Source organism: Oncorhynchus keta, chromosome 20 (assembly GCF_023373465.1).
Source record: "Oncorhynchus keta strain PuntledgeMale-10-30-2019 chromosome 20, Oket_V2, whole genome shotgun sequence".
NCBI classification, from domain to species: domain Eukaryota; kingdom Metazoa; phylum Chordata; class Actinopteri; order Salmoniformes; family Salmonidae; genus Oncorhynchus; species Oncorhynchus keta.
The window spans coordinates 271,196-286,593 of NC_068440.1; the positions used below are offsets into that span (position 1 = coordinate 271,196).

Sequence of the window (15,398 nt, forward strand, 5' to 3'; positions counted from 1 at the left end):
TAACCTCACACTCAACATCAACAAAACTAAGGAGATGATTGTGGACTTCAGGAAACAGCAGAGGGAACACCCCCCTATCCACATCGATGGAACAGTAGTGGAGAGGGTAGCAAGTTAAGTTCCTCGGCATACACATCACAGACAAACTGAATTGGTCCACCCACACAGACAGCATCGTGAAGAAGGCGCAGCAGCGCCTCTTCAACCTCAGGAGGCTGAAGAAATTTGGCTTGTCACCAAAAGCACTCAAACTTCTACAGATGCACAATCGAGAGCATCCTGGCGGGCTGTATCACCGCCTGATACGGCAACTGCTCCGCCCACAACCGTAAGGCTCTCCAGAGGGTAGTGAGGTCTGCACAACGCATCACCGGGGGCAAACTACCTGCCCTCCAGGACACCTACACCACCCGATGTTACAGAAAGGCCATAAAGATCATCAAGGACAACAACCACCCGAGCCACTGCCTGTTCACCCCGCTATCATCCAGAAGGCGAGGTCAGTACAGGTGCATCAAAGCAGGGACCGAGAGACTGAAAAACAGCTTCTATCTCAAGGCCATCAGAGTGTTAAACAACCACCATTAACATTGAGTGGCTGCTGCCAACACACTGACTCAACCCCAGCCACTTTAATAATGGGAATTGATGGGAAATGTAAAATATATCACTAGCCACTTTAAACAATGCTACCTAATATAATGTTTACATACCCTACATTATTCATCTCATATGTATAAATATATACTGTACTCTATATCATCTACTGCATCTTTATGTAATACATGTATCACTAGCCACTTTAACTATGCCACTTTGTTTACATACTCATCTCATATGTATATACTGTACTCGATACCATCTACTGTATCTTGCCTATGCCGCTCTGTACCATCACTCATTCATATATCTTTATGTACATATTCTTTATCCCCTTACACTTGTGTATAAATAAGACAGTAGTTTTGGAATTGTTAGTTAGATTACTTGTTGGTTATTACTGCATTGTCGGAACTAGAAGCACAAGCATTTCGCTACACTCGCATTAACATCTGCTAACCATGTGTATGTGACAAATAAAATTTGATTGATTGATTGATTGATTTAGGGCCCATAATGAAATTCTTCAGAAAATGGGCAGGCTTCATAAGATTTTCAGATTTGAAGAACATTTTGGAAAATATGCAGCCTAAATCTGACAAGAGCGGCTACAAATTCTTACTTTAACTAATTATGACAAATGTTAAGCTATGTAATAAAGTAATGACTTTTCAATAAGTTATGTTGGCATATCATAACGGCATATCATAACAGTACATACAAGCAACTGCTGTAATGTTAGCGAGCTACCTAACGATAGTTGGCTACTAAGACATGAAAATTGGCAGTATATTAACGTGATGCTAACTAACTACCAAACGTTTATTAACTTGATTATTCATGTCATTCTTAGCTGAGCTAAGTGGTATAGTTGTGCTTTCTCAATGGACATTGTTAATGAAGTCGTAATTTTATTTATTTTTTTATTTATTTTATTTCACCTTTATTTAACCAGGTAGGCTAGTTGAGAACAAGTTCTCATTTGCAACTGCGACCTGGCCAAGATAAAGCATAGCAGTGTGAACAGACAACACATTGAGTAAACAATTAGCAAGTCAATAACACAGTAGAAAAAAATGGGCAGTCTATATACAATGTGTGCAAAAGGCATGAGGAGGTAGGCGAATAATACAATTTTGCAGATTAACACTGGAGTGATAAATGATCAGATGGGCATGTACAGGTAGAGATATTGGTGTGCAAAAGAGCAGAAAAGTAAATAAATAAAAACAGTATAAAAACAGTATGGGAATGAGGTAGGTGAAAAAGGGTGAGCTATTTACCTATAGACTATGTACAGCTGCAGCGATCGGTTAGCTGATGTTTGAAGTTGGTGAGGGAGATAAAAGTCTCCAACTTCAGCGATTTTTGCAATTCGTTCCAGTCACAGGCAGCAGAGTACTGGAACGAAAGGCGGCCAAATGAGGTGTTGGCTTTAGGGATGATCAGTGAGATACACCTGCTGGAGCGCGTGCTACGGATGGGTGTTGCCATCGTGACCAGTGAACTGAGATAAGGCGGAGCTTTACCTAGCATGGACTTGTAGATGACCTGGAGCCAGTGGGTCTGGCGACGAATATGTAGTGAGGGCCAGCCGACTAGAGCATACAAGTCGCAGTGGTGGGTGGTATAAGGTGCTTTAGTGACAAAACGGATGGCACTGTGATAGACTGCATCCAGTTTGCTGAGTAGAGTGTTGGAAGCCATTTTGTAGATGACATCGCCGAAGTCGAGGATCTGTAGGATAGTCAGTTTTACTAGGGTAAGCTTGGCAGCGTGAGTGAAGGAGGCTTTGTTGCGGAATAGAAAGCCGACTCTTGATTTGATTTTCGATTGGAGATGTTTGATGTGAGTCTGGAAGGAGAGTTTGCAGTCTAGCCAGACACCTAGGTACTTATAGATGTCCACATATTCAAGGTCGGAACCATCCAGGGTGGTGATGCTAGTCGGGCATGCGGGTGCAGGCAGCGATCGGTTGAAAAGCATGCATTTGGTTTTACTCGCGTTTAAGAGCAGTTGGAGGCCACGGAAGGAGTGCTGTATGGCATTGAAGCTCGTTTGGAGGTTTGATAGCACAGTGTCCAGCTGCTAAGATGTCTAGCTTGTATTTGTTATGGTAACAAGCTTGGAAGAAGTTGCATAGCAACAGCATCAACTTCCGGTAAACATGCAAAGCGCTAGTACACTCAACTGAAAGGATACAGTTCGTTTACAGTATACTAAAATGAACTAATGGTATCTATATATATATATAAATATATATATAAATATATATTAAGTCTTGAACCAGAACTAGCCTTGGGGAACAGTGGTGTTAGAAAATGGCATCTCATTATTAGAGCAGTCCTATAACGGTGCCAGTCCATTTACCACCCCCCTCAGGCCAAAATGTCTCAAGAGCCACCACTTATGGTGATGAGTTAAGATGGCCACCCTTCACAGCATCACCATGGATACCACCATAACACTGCGCCCCACACAATTATTGATAGATCCCAATGACAGAGCTCTTAAAACACTGACTGGGCCCATCCAAATCAGCTTTTCTCTTCAGATGCTCTTGTCAAGATGCCCCACAGATGATTTACATGGTTAGTAGCTACAATCACACAAAAGGCTATATAATGAGATAAAATGACAGCTCATATACATACACAAGTGGTCATACCTGGAGGTTGCCATGTGCACACATAAAATGAATGTCTGCATAGAATTAATACTAGGCCTAGGCTGTGGATCTGTAGGTAGCCGCCCTGTCCTGCACGCCTGTATCCCTTTCCCCTACAGCTAAATTCCAAATCAAGTTCTGTGCATGTTTCTTTACCTCTAATTTAACACAAAACATGTTGGTCACCCTCCCTTCACATTTCTCACTGTCAATCATGAACAATACGTTTTACAGGTGAAATATCCATGCAGCATCTGCATACCAACCACTTGATCTCAATCAGTTTCATGGGGATATGATTTTAGACCTTGAGTTATACAGTGTTGTTTCAAAGTAGTGTTGTTTTGAATTATGTACAGTGTGCAAAGTTTAGAGCAGATGGTGTTAAAGGCCCAGTGCAGCCAAAAACGTGATTTGTCTGTGTTTTATATACATTTCCACCCTACGAGGTTGGAATAATACTATGAAATTGTGAAAAGTATGGTAATATTATTTTCATATGAGAGCTGTTGGGGGAAAAAAAACACCTGAAATTTCAGCCTATGGGATGGAGTTTGGTCTGCCTGGTGACATCACTAGAAGGTGCATTTGTTAATAGACCAATAAGAGAGTTCCAAACCTCTCTGCCAATAACATCTATTTTTCCCTTCCCCACTCGGACCACTTCCACAATTCTAACTCTTCACTAAGAAGCCATATATATATATATATATATATAAAAAAAACAGTTTTAATTTTAAACAATCACAGTAAGCTACTTAATTGTTCCCTGAAAATGTCATATTGAGATCAAAATGGCTGCGTTGGACCTTAACCTGTAGAAATACCTGTGTTGAGTTTCAAATCAAAGAACAGACTGAACAAAACTATAAACGCAACATGTAAAGTCCCATGTTTCATGAGCTGAACTAAAAGATCCCAGCAATGCTCCATATGCACAAAAAGCTTATTGCACCCAAATTTGTTTACATCACTGTTAGTGAGCATTTCTTCTTTTCAGTTGTCACACAACATATTGCCACATATCTCTCAAGTTGAGTTGAGCGCGCAATTGGCATGCTGACTGCAGGAATGTCCACCAGAGATGTTACCAGATAATTGAATGTTCATTTCTCTACCATATTCTGCCTTAAACTTTGTTTGGCAGTACGTCCAACCGGCCTCTCAACCGCAGACCACGTGTATGGCGTTGTTTTTTGCTAGCGTTTGCTGATGTCAACATTGTGAACAGAGTGCCCGATGGTGAAGGTGGGGTTATGGTATGGGCAGGTATAAGCCACAGACAACGAACACAACTGCATTTTATCGACGTGCAATTTGAATGCACAGAGATACCGTGGACGAGATCCTGAGGCCTACTAAGTAGTATCTGACCAAGACGCATATCTGTATTCCCAGTCTTGTGAAATCCATTTATTAGGGCCTAATGCATTTATTTCAATTGACTGATTTCCTTATCTGAACCATAACTCAGTAAAATTGTTGAAATTGTTGCTTTCTTTTCAGCATCTTTTTTTTTCTAGTGGTGCGCGCTGCAAAGTTTTGGCAACATGTGAGAAATTTTACCATTTGCACAATCATCCTAAAAATCTCATCACAAATGAAGTGATGTTCTGTATTACAGTAACGTTATACTATTATATTCAGTTATGTAGAATACCAGCTTCGTGATCTTGCAGACATTGATTCAGCTTTGATCTAACTTTATTAAAACGAGCACCATTTGCCAGACTAGCCTGTTCTCTACGAGTAGAACAGAAACTGTGCATGAAGTAGAAAATAGACTTTTAGCTGTCAGGAAGAGGGGTTCAGAAAAACTTGGATCCACAGCCACTCTGTAAATATCATATGCATAAAGAAAGAAAATAAGACTGCTGCACACAAATATAGGCTACTGACAAAAGGAACAAACTGTACAGAGGAGAATACAATTTTGACAGTGCAAAAATGCTGACTGTTGCCAAAACTGACCGTATCATTTTAAATACCCTGCGAGCAGCTTGATCTAATCTCCACATTTTTGGGGTGTCAAAACGGAGCTCTTGGAGACACAGAATATTACTATAAAGGTTATACAAACTCCCTCTTATATGTACAGAGAACACACACATCCTCAAGCTGTTACTCTTACATACAAAGCTCAAACACATACATTTATAAACAAAAACACTTTTTCTTTGATATGAGCACCCTAAAATGGGTCAATCTCGGCTGAATAAGCACACAGCAGTACAAACACTTTCCCCCCTTTTTCGTGATTATCTAATTGGTAGGTAAAGTCCCATCGCTGCAACTCCCTTATGGTCTTGGGAGAGGCGAAGGTCGAGAGCCAATGCGTCCCCCGAAACACGACCCTGCCAAGCTGCACTGCTTCTTGACACACTGTTCGCTTAACCTGGAAGCCAGCTGTACCAATGTGTCGGAGGAAAAACCGGCCAACTGGCGACCGAAGTCAGCTTGTAGGCGCCAAGCCCACCACAAGGAGTCGCAAGAGCGTAATGAGACAAGGAAATCCCAGGCCAGCCAAACCCTCATGACATTAGGCCCAATTGTGCAGCGCCTTATGGTCTCCCAGTCACAGCCAGCTGTGACACAACCTGGGAACGAACCCAGGTCTGTAGTGACGCCTCAATACCTTAGACTGTTGCACAACTCGGGAGGCCATAATTTTCTTTAAAAAAAAAAAACTTTCATTCTTACCTTAGCACCAGTGGTCATCTCGTAGACTAGGTTGCCTTTACGTTTGATGGATAAATCACTCTCACTGGTCCTAATGCAGAGGGCAGAAAATTACATGAAGTTGAGCTTTAGTAAGATAAGGATACCTATGAATGCAAGTGGTAAACATTATAATTAAGCAGTAAGGCCCGAGGGGGTATGGCCAACATACCACGGCTAAGGGCTGTTCTTAGGCACGACGCAAAGGTATATTAGCCTTATTGCTACTATAAACTGTTTACCAACATAATTAGAGCAGGAAAAACAAATGGTTGTCATACCGTGGTATACGGTCTGATGTACCAAGGCTATCAGCCAATCAGCATTCAAACCACCCATACACACACACATTATATTATACATTACTGATATGAGCAATTGTTTTCTGAGAGTACAGGACATTTTTGGTACAGGAGTAACAAAATAAATTATAATTTACAGTGAAACATTGCCCAATTCAAGCTTGAGTGTAGGATCTCTTGGTTTTTACCACTACCACGGTAACGTCTATCACAATGTAACAGCAGAGACTCGGAAGCAACAGCGTTCCAGGTCACATGTTTGTAAATGTCTTTACCCCTCTTTCAGGATGGTGTAGACAGCTTGTTTGGTTTGTGGTTCCTCTCCACTGATGACCTCTACACTCGGATTCCTCCGAGGGGCCGGCATCCCCTTCAATGGTAAAAGACATTGAGGGTCAGAACAGATGCATTATACTGCTCAAACACAAAAAAAAACTAAACTTGTTACTTACTGTCTTCTTTGGTGGGATGGCAGGAGGGGTATCCTTGACTAACTTCCCAGGTGACTTTATGAAGCTCATTTTGGGGCCAGGGAGGGCTGTCGCCTTGGCAACTGAGACAGGGCTCATTCCTAGGCTACTGTACGGAGGTGTGGATGACGTGGATGAGGAGGTGGAGAAGAGCAAGGAGGTAGTGTTGGGAGTTGGCGAAGGAGGGGAGACCTCACGATGAACGTCTTTGCAAGCATCCAGACTTCTGGAGCGTCTGCGTTCATCGAACTTGAGCCGCAGCCTTGTTCCGGAGCGCCCCCTACTCTGTCCAGTAGGAGTGCCAATGTTGAACTTGCTGATCAGCTTGTTGATAGGCGCCAGGGAGGTCTTGTCGATGGCAGGAACAATCGCCTCATTGAACGACGCTGGAGGAGGGGGTTCTGGGATGGACGAATCAAGTCCATTTCTGCCCAGCAAACCACCGAGCCCCACCCCATTCTGTCTGGCCCCTCTGGGACTAACCGGTTTGAGCCCTGCCTCATTAAATTCCTCCCCATTGACCCAACCTCTCTCCTTCATATCCACTCTGTAGGGTTCTGCTGCTGTGGGACTGGGTTCTTCCTTGACCTTTACCTTCATCTGTCCTTCCCTCCGGGGCCCACCCTCACCCTCTCTCTGGCTCCCAGCCTGGCCATCCCCAGGAGGTCTCTTGAAAGGACTCCCAAAGTCCTCCCTGCCCTCGCCCTCTGGTGTGGACTTTGGAGAGACCGGAAAGCTGAGTGTTTGTCCAGTAGGGGTGTAAGGGTTCTGGATCCCCCCCCCTTCCTTCCTCTGGGGCAGACTGTTGTAGGGCGAGGAGAGGCCCAAGTTGGGGTTCTGTGACTGGGCCTGCTGGGTCTTCAGCTGCACCCCATACGAGTCGCCCTTCTCCCCATCCTTCAGCACCACGTAGGGCTGGCCGGAGATGCCCTGTACCCGGACGGCCACCCCGTACTTGTTGGAGGGGGGCATGGCGCCGCTGCCCCCTCTGGTCTTCTCGGGGTAGCCCCCGCCAGTGTCATGGAGGTCCTTGATGAAGCGGATCTGGACGCCGTAGTCAAGTGGAGGCTTCCTGTCTGTGGAGAGGGCCATTTTGACTTCCTGGGTGGCCTAGAGGATACTTGGGCAGAGGGTGAAATTCTAATCAGTCCACACACACACTGCAGTTGACAGCCAGCTTCACAAGTAATTTTTTAAAGAACAGTTGTACAGAAGTCAAAATAATATTTGTTCTCTTCATCCTAACAAGTCTCTGCATTTCTATCAAAGCTATTGTGTTTCAGGTTCTACACCTGACAATGAGCAGGTTACTGGCACAATGCATTCACTGAAACTGACTCGCATCACACAGTTAATCATCCACTTAGTGCACCGCTTTCATTCTCACAAAGACATACTGTCCACAAGAAATACACATCTCAGTCTGGTGTCTCACTGTTTCTCTACTAGTCTAGAATTTGCCTGGGGCTGTTTAGTTTCCTCTTAGTCACTGCTGCCTGCCACCACAGTACGGCCATTGATGGGGTTTGCATATGACCTCCATTATACAGATTGACATCCGCTTGGATCTTCTTCATATTTCTCCTACTTCAATTACCAGACCTTTCTTTATACTTGCATAGTGTATGACCCACTGTTGCATAAGGACAAAAAGTACGATGCAACTGGTATAGTATGAGATATCCCATATCTTCATGATACCCTTTTTACAATAGCTTTTCTCACAGGATGTAAAGTATTCATTGAGACAATTATGCCACTAGACCACTGAGCATTTCTTTGTGCTGGTGTGGTCCTTTCTGTGTGGGTGTAATGCGTGAGAGAGGAGGAGAAAGAGAATGACTGAAGAGAGTGGGTTTTGAGGGCCTGCGGGTCTGATAGCGATCATTGTGGCGTGGTCGGAATTTTTCATGCTGTCCGCTCCTAAAAAGATAAGCTATATCCTATATGCAAAACGTAGCTCAAGAGAATGTGCAAGTGTCCACGCTCATCATTCTTGGTGCTTCAAGTTCAATAGCCATAGCCTACCCCTGCGTCCGAGATCAGGTGTGCATGTAGTCTCCATTAAATAGAATAATATGCATTGGCGGAGAAGCACACAGTTATCTTTCTAAATAGGTTAACTACATTGCCTAGAAATAAATGTTGATCACCCATATTTGTCTCCATCTGAAAATCCCTCCTAAAAAAGGTAGGCTATACGCAAAACATAGTTCAAGAGAAAGTGTCCGCTTTCTCTCCAACTTTGTTTTATGTCCACGATCCCATTTTGATATCTGAAATTTCACAACAATGTGAAGAAAAAAAACAACCTAATTTAACAGCCAATGTTAACTTTTTTTATTTGAGTCTATGGCAGTCACTGTTAGAATGTTTTTCTAAAATTTCTGATTGTCTCCTCCACTCACCATCAAATACTTTTCAAATGTGGGGCTTTGACAGTCAATTGCAAATTAGTCTGACATAAGGTCTCATCTCACCATCACTAATAAGATGGGTCTGCTTGATGCACGTCGCTTGAGATTCTCAAAGTCAGGGGGCGTGGTCGACACAGAGCACTGAATCCAGATAAGCTACCATGTGGTGCTTTGAAATCAACTGGGAAGTTGGGAAAAATACACAGCGTCAAATCATGAAGTCAGTGAACTTTTGGTCGGAAAGTCAGAGCTCTATATAGAAGCCAGAGTTCCGAGTTGCATCACATATGTCTGAAATAACATTGAAGGACTGAGGTTGGTTTCGGGACCAGTTCTTGCATACAGAAAAATAAAAGCAGTCAGATAGCTATGAAAAGGTGCAGGTGTGGGTGAGATGAAGAAATCAGTGCCGCGCAGACCTCTAAGTGGGTACTTGATTGTGCGTAGCATAAATTACTAGCTAGATATACGACTTCAGGTGTGTTAATATACTGGCAAATCCGATGTATTTGTAGCCAACTAACGTTAGGTAGCTAGCTAACATACCGGTACATTCTGCTGTAATAATATGCTATGCGTTTTGTAAGATAGCTAACAAATTGTCAGCCAACATAGCGTGAAACGTAACTTATTTGAAAAGTCATCACATTGCTTTAATTAATTATGACAAATGTTGAGCAATACATTTTCATCCACCCTCATCGGACTTCGGCTGCATATTTTCTGCCATTTACTTAAAATCTGAAAATGTTGTGATGCCATGCCCATTCTCTGAAGAATTTCATTATGGGCCTTAAAAGAACGGAAAGTGTTCACTACTTGTATACTTCATATTTTGGCGAATTTAGTACGACATCTGGGAACCTTTGGCATACTAACTATTAGAGGTCGACAGATTATGATTTTTCAACACGGATACCGATTACTGGAGGACCAAAAAAGTCTGATACCGATTAAAAAATAAAAAATAAAAAATAAATAAATTTTTAAAAAAAAATCGGTCGATTTTCAGACAATTACAACAATACTGAATGAACTTTTATTTTAACTTAATATAATAATACATAAATAAAAAATCTATTTAGTCTCTAAATGAATGTTCAATATGTTCAATTTATGCAAAAACAAAAAAAGTGTCAAAGAAAGTAAAAGTGGCATGTAAAAAAGCTAACATTTAAGTTCCTTGCTCAGAACATATGAAAGCTGGTGGTTCCTTTTAACATGAGTCTTCAATATTCCCAGTTAAGAAGTTTTAGGTTGCAGTTATTATAGGACCATTTCTCCCTATACCATTTGTATTTCATATACCTTTGACTATTGGATGTTCTTATAGGCACTATAGTATTTCCAGCCTTATCTCGGGAGTTGATAGGCTTGAAGTCATAAACAGCGCAATGTTTGAAGCACAGTGAAGAGCTGCTGGTGTAACCGATGTGAAATGGCTAGCTAGTTAGCGGTGGTGCGCGCTAATAGCATTTCAATCGGCGACGTCACTCGCTGAGACCTTGAAGTAGTTGTTCCCCTTGCTCTGCAAGGGCCGCGGCTTTTGTGGTGCGATGGGTAACGATGCTTCGAGGGTGGCTGTTGTCGATGTGTGCAGAGGGTTCCTGGTTCGAGCCAAGGTAGGGGCGAGGAGAGGGACGGAAGCTATACTGTTACACTGGCAAATGCATGAAAGTGCTGTTTGAATGAATAGTTACGAGCCTGCTGCTGCCTACCACCACTCAGTCAAACTGCTCTATCAAATCAGACTTAGTTATAATTTAATGATACAGAAATACAAGCCGTAGGTCATTAATATGCTCAAATCCAGAAACGATCATTTCGAAAACAAATGTTTATTCTTTCAGTGAAATATGGAATCGTTACGCTTTTTATCTAACGGGTGGCATCCATAAGTCTAAATATTGCTGTTACATTGCACAACCTTCAATGTTGTGTCATAATTATGTAAAATTCAGGCAAATTAATTACGTTATGTTAGGAAGAAATGGTTCACACAGCTTGCAAAGAGCCAGGCGGACTAAACTGCTGCATATACCCTGACTCTGCTTGCACAGAACGCAAGAAAAGCGACATTTTCCCTACTTAAAAGAAATTCATGTTAGCAGGCAATATTAACTAAAGATGCAGGTTTAAAAATATATACTTGTGTATTGATTTTAAGAAAAACATTGATGTTTATGGTTAGGTACACTTTGGTGCAACGACAGTGCTTTTTTCGTGAATGCGCTTGTTAAATCACCCGTTTGGTGAAGTAGGTTGTGATTCAATGACAAATTAACAGGCACCGCATCGATTATATGCAACGCAGGACAAGCTAGATAAACTAGTAATATCGTCAACCATGTGTAGTTAACTAATGATCATGTTAAGATTGATTGTTTTAGGCCTCCTGGGTGGCGCAGTGCTAACTGTGCCACCAGAGACTCTGGGTTCGAGCCCAGGCCCTGTCGCAGCCAGCTGCCGCACAATTGTCCGGGTTAGGGAGGGTTTGGCCAGTAGGGATATCCTTGTCTCATCGTGCACTAGCGACTCCTGTGGCGGGCCGGGCGCAGTGCACGCTGACTAGGTCGCTAGGTGCACAGTGTTTCCTCTGACCCATTGGTGCGGCTGGCTTCCGGGTTGGATGCGCTCTGTGTTAAGAAGCAGTGCAAGCTTGGTTGGGTTTCGGAGGACGCATGGCCCTCGACCTTAGTCTCTCCTGAGCCCGTACGGGAGTTGTAGCGATGAGACAAGATTGTTAGTAGTTACTATTGGATACAACGAAATTGGGGAGAAAGGGGGTAAAAGAAAAATATTTATTGAATAAAAAAAACAATCAGTTTAATGCTAGCTAGCACCTTACCTCCTTGCTGCACTCATAACAGGCAGTCAGCCTGCCACGCAGTCTCCTCGTGGAGTGCAATGTCATCGGCCATAATCGGTGTCCAAAAATGCAGATTACCGATTGTTATGAAAACTTGAAATCGGCCCTAATTTAAAAAAAATAATAATAAAATAATAATTTTAAATTTTGTTTAAAAAAATATTTAAAAAATAAACTTTTTTTTTTTTTTTTTTTAAATCGGCCATTCCGATTAATCGGTCGACCTCTACTAACTAAAAGCATACTACATACTCAAGTACAGTTAGTATTACTATTCAAACACAGCTACATTGTTCCTTCTCAGTATCTATACACCATCTTGATATTATTGACCATAACCTGCCGAGTGGCACAGTGGTTTAAGGCACTGCATCTCGGTGCTAGAGGCGTCACTACAGGCCCTGGTTTGATTCCAAGCTGTACCTCACGGCATAACGCCTCTCCCCTATTTGACCGCGATAGTTTGTGTTTGTATTGGTATAGATATATAGGCTACATGTGCCTTGAGTTGTTCTTGTCTATTAATGTTCTGTATTATGTAATGTTTCAAGTTGTGTGGATCCCAGGAAGAGTAGCTGCTGCTTTTGCTACAGCTAATGGGGAACCTAATAAACATACCATTATTCCACCTCACCTGGAAAGTGAAAATCAGTAGTACTCAACATGAACATGACCTTATACTGAACAAAAATATAAAAACACAACATGTAGTGTTCGTCCCATGTTTTATGAGCTGAAATAAAAGATCCCAGAAATGTTCCATATCCACAAAAAGCCAATCTCTCAAATATCCAGCAACTTCGCATAGCCAATGAATAGGAGTGAGACAACAGTCCACAGGCCACAATCAACAGCTTGATTAACTCTATGCGAAGGAGATGTGTTGCGCTGCATGAGGCAAATGGTGGTTACACCAGATACCGACTGGTTTTTCTGATCCATGCCCCTAACTTTTTTTAAAGCCATCTCTATTCCCAGTCATGTGAAATCCATAGATTAGGGCCTAATGAATTTATGTAAATGGATTTTTCTCAGATTTTCTAACTCAGTAAAAATCATAGAAATTGTTGCTTTTATATTTTTGTTCAGTGTATATAATACATACACAATGCACACTTACAATAACCCCTAATGACAATTAATTGATGTCAATGTATCAATCATGTAATGATTTGGATTAGTAGTAGATTGTTTCAGATAGCACATTGGACTGGAGTATGCATTGGCTGTTATAAACTGTTGTGAATGCTTATTGCCTACGACAGGTATCATGCTATGGTTAAATTGCCGTTGTACAAGCTTTATGACACAGTTTCAGTTACATGTGGCCCATCAACCATGTAGCCTTCAGTATAACCTACCAATACAGGGGTTAAATGTCAACCTCTCACCCAAAAACGCTGGGAGCGGGGGGTGGACAGGATACTCCCATTGTCCCAACTCCTTGGAGCATGAGCCACCAGTGGCTATGCTAGGAATGGGCCTTTCTCCTCTCAGCTACCACAGAGCCATCTCCCACAGACTTCATAGACCCATCAGTCAGAGTGTGTTTGCAATGGGCACACCTGCAGTGTGCACACCCCCCACCCATCGGTCTCAACACAGAAGCTGCCTCACTCTTCTTTCCTTAAATTCTCTTGCGAGTTTCGGGTTACAGATGCTGCCAAACTACTCAAGTTTATCCCACAGCAGTTGAGTGAGGGCCGATTAATTGGTAACCTGAGGGTAATGAATCAATAACCAGAGGTAATTAGCTATTGGTTTACACAGTAACAGCCCATGCCTTGACCATTAGGCATTAGGTGAGATTAACAAGTCAAAGTCAGCCTTTTTCAAAAAATTCTCAGGATTCCAGACATTCTCTCTATACTAAATGTTCTGCGTGAGTTTCCATTGGTTTAAGAAGCGGATTATGAGGAAGCTGTACAATTGGAGAATTGAGGCATCTAATGTATGAGTAGGGAGGTTTTAGTTTGAGGGTTTAAATAGAGTTGATCGAAGGGGTAAGTAAGGCTAACTGCCATCTCATTCCAAAATCATGAGTAGCAATATGGAGTTGGTCCCCCTTTGCTTCTATAAACAGCCTCAGTAGTGAGTGTTGCAAACGAGGACAGATGATTTTTGCACGCTAAGCGCTTCAGCACTCCCATTCTGTGAGCTTGTGTGGCCTACCACTTTGCGGCTGAGCCGTTGTTGCTCCTAGACGTTTCCACTTAACGATAACAGTACTTACAGTTGACTGGGGTAGCTCTTGCAGGGCAGAAATTTGATGAACTGACTTGTTGGAAAGGTGGCATCCTATGACAGTGCCATGTTGAAAATTACAGATCTCTTCAGTAAGGCTATTTTACTGACAATGTTAATCTATGGAGTTTGCATGGCTTTGTGCTCGATTTTATACAAATCCACTAATTTGAAAGGGTGTCCACATACTTTTGTACATAGTGTACAATAGGACAGAAAGTAAACATATCTATATTAAGTTAACTGGCAAATATTACAAGGGAGACTCCTTGTCAAAACATGAATGAATCAACTGTGTTGTGGTACTTTGCCATTAGAGAAATGACAGGATTTTCCAATCGGAGACATAAGCCCGGATGGCAATGTTTGGTGAACGTATTGGGAGGCTACGCCGTTACAACCCAGTAGCAGGCCAGGGTTTTGCGCCATTGGTTTCACTCTATCCCACACTCTCAGACAAGGCCACGTCACAATGCATTACTATGTCAACAGAGAGTGGAATGTCACCGAACAGGACTATTTGCCAGCCAGCCAGCCAGCCAGCCAGCCAGCCAGCATACTTCCCTCTCCCCACACCCCTTCCACTCGCCCTCTCTGCCCCACTTTCTCACCCATGCCGTTTGCCCTATAAGTGACACACACACACAAAGGGTGAGAAAGCACCACCACTGGAGTCAAAATATAGTATGAATGGATGTTTTTTTTAAGTATGGGGGTTTGAATGACTAAATTACATTTTTTTATATCACAACTAAAGCCACCCTTGCAACACAAGGGAGTACTGTAAACTAATTCAAATCTACACAACCCTAAAGCCTAAAAAAGGTGACAAATTGATTTTTTTTTTATTCAAAAGAACACCTGGATTGTACAATATTTGCACAAGCTCTCAAGTTCGTTGCTATTCATTACTAGACAGCCATTTTCAAGTGTTGACAGATTTTCAAGCCGATTTAGGTCCAAACTGTAACTAGGCCACTCAGGAACATTCAATGTCATCTTGGTAATCAACTCGAGTATATTTGGCCTTGTGTTGTAGGTCATCGTCCTGCTGGAAAGGTGAATTTGTTACCCAGTATCTATTGAAAAACAGAACCAGGCTTTTCTTTA

The 15,398-nt window shown here is 42.3% G+C and overlaps 1 protein-coding gene across 3 annotated transcripts in view; it reads right to left on the reverse strand.

Annotated features, from left to right (window-relative positions):
* cgnb (cingulin b) overlaps positions 1–15,398 on the reverse strand; it is a 47,453-nt gene that overhangs the window by 18,225 nt on the left and 13,830 nt on the right. For 2 of the 3 annotated variants that reach the window (XM_035794881.2, XM_035794878.2), the window contains exons 2-4: positions 6,741–7,878; positions 6,564–6,658; positions 5,969–6,038 (exon numbers count right to left, since the gene is read on the reverse strand). In XM_035794881.2, coding sequence (XP_035650774.1) covers positions 5,969–6,038; positions 6,564–6,658; positions 6,741–7,850 — 1,275 coding nt within the window. In that variant the 5' untranslated portion in view covers positions 7,851–7,878. The remainder of the gene's footprint in view (positions 1–5,968; positions 6,039–6,563; positions 6,659–6,740; positions 7,879–15,398) is intronic. The other variant, XM_035794880.2, reaches the window with a different exon arrangement.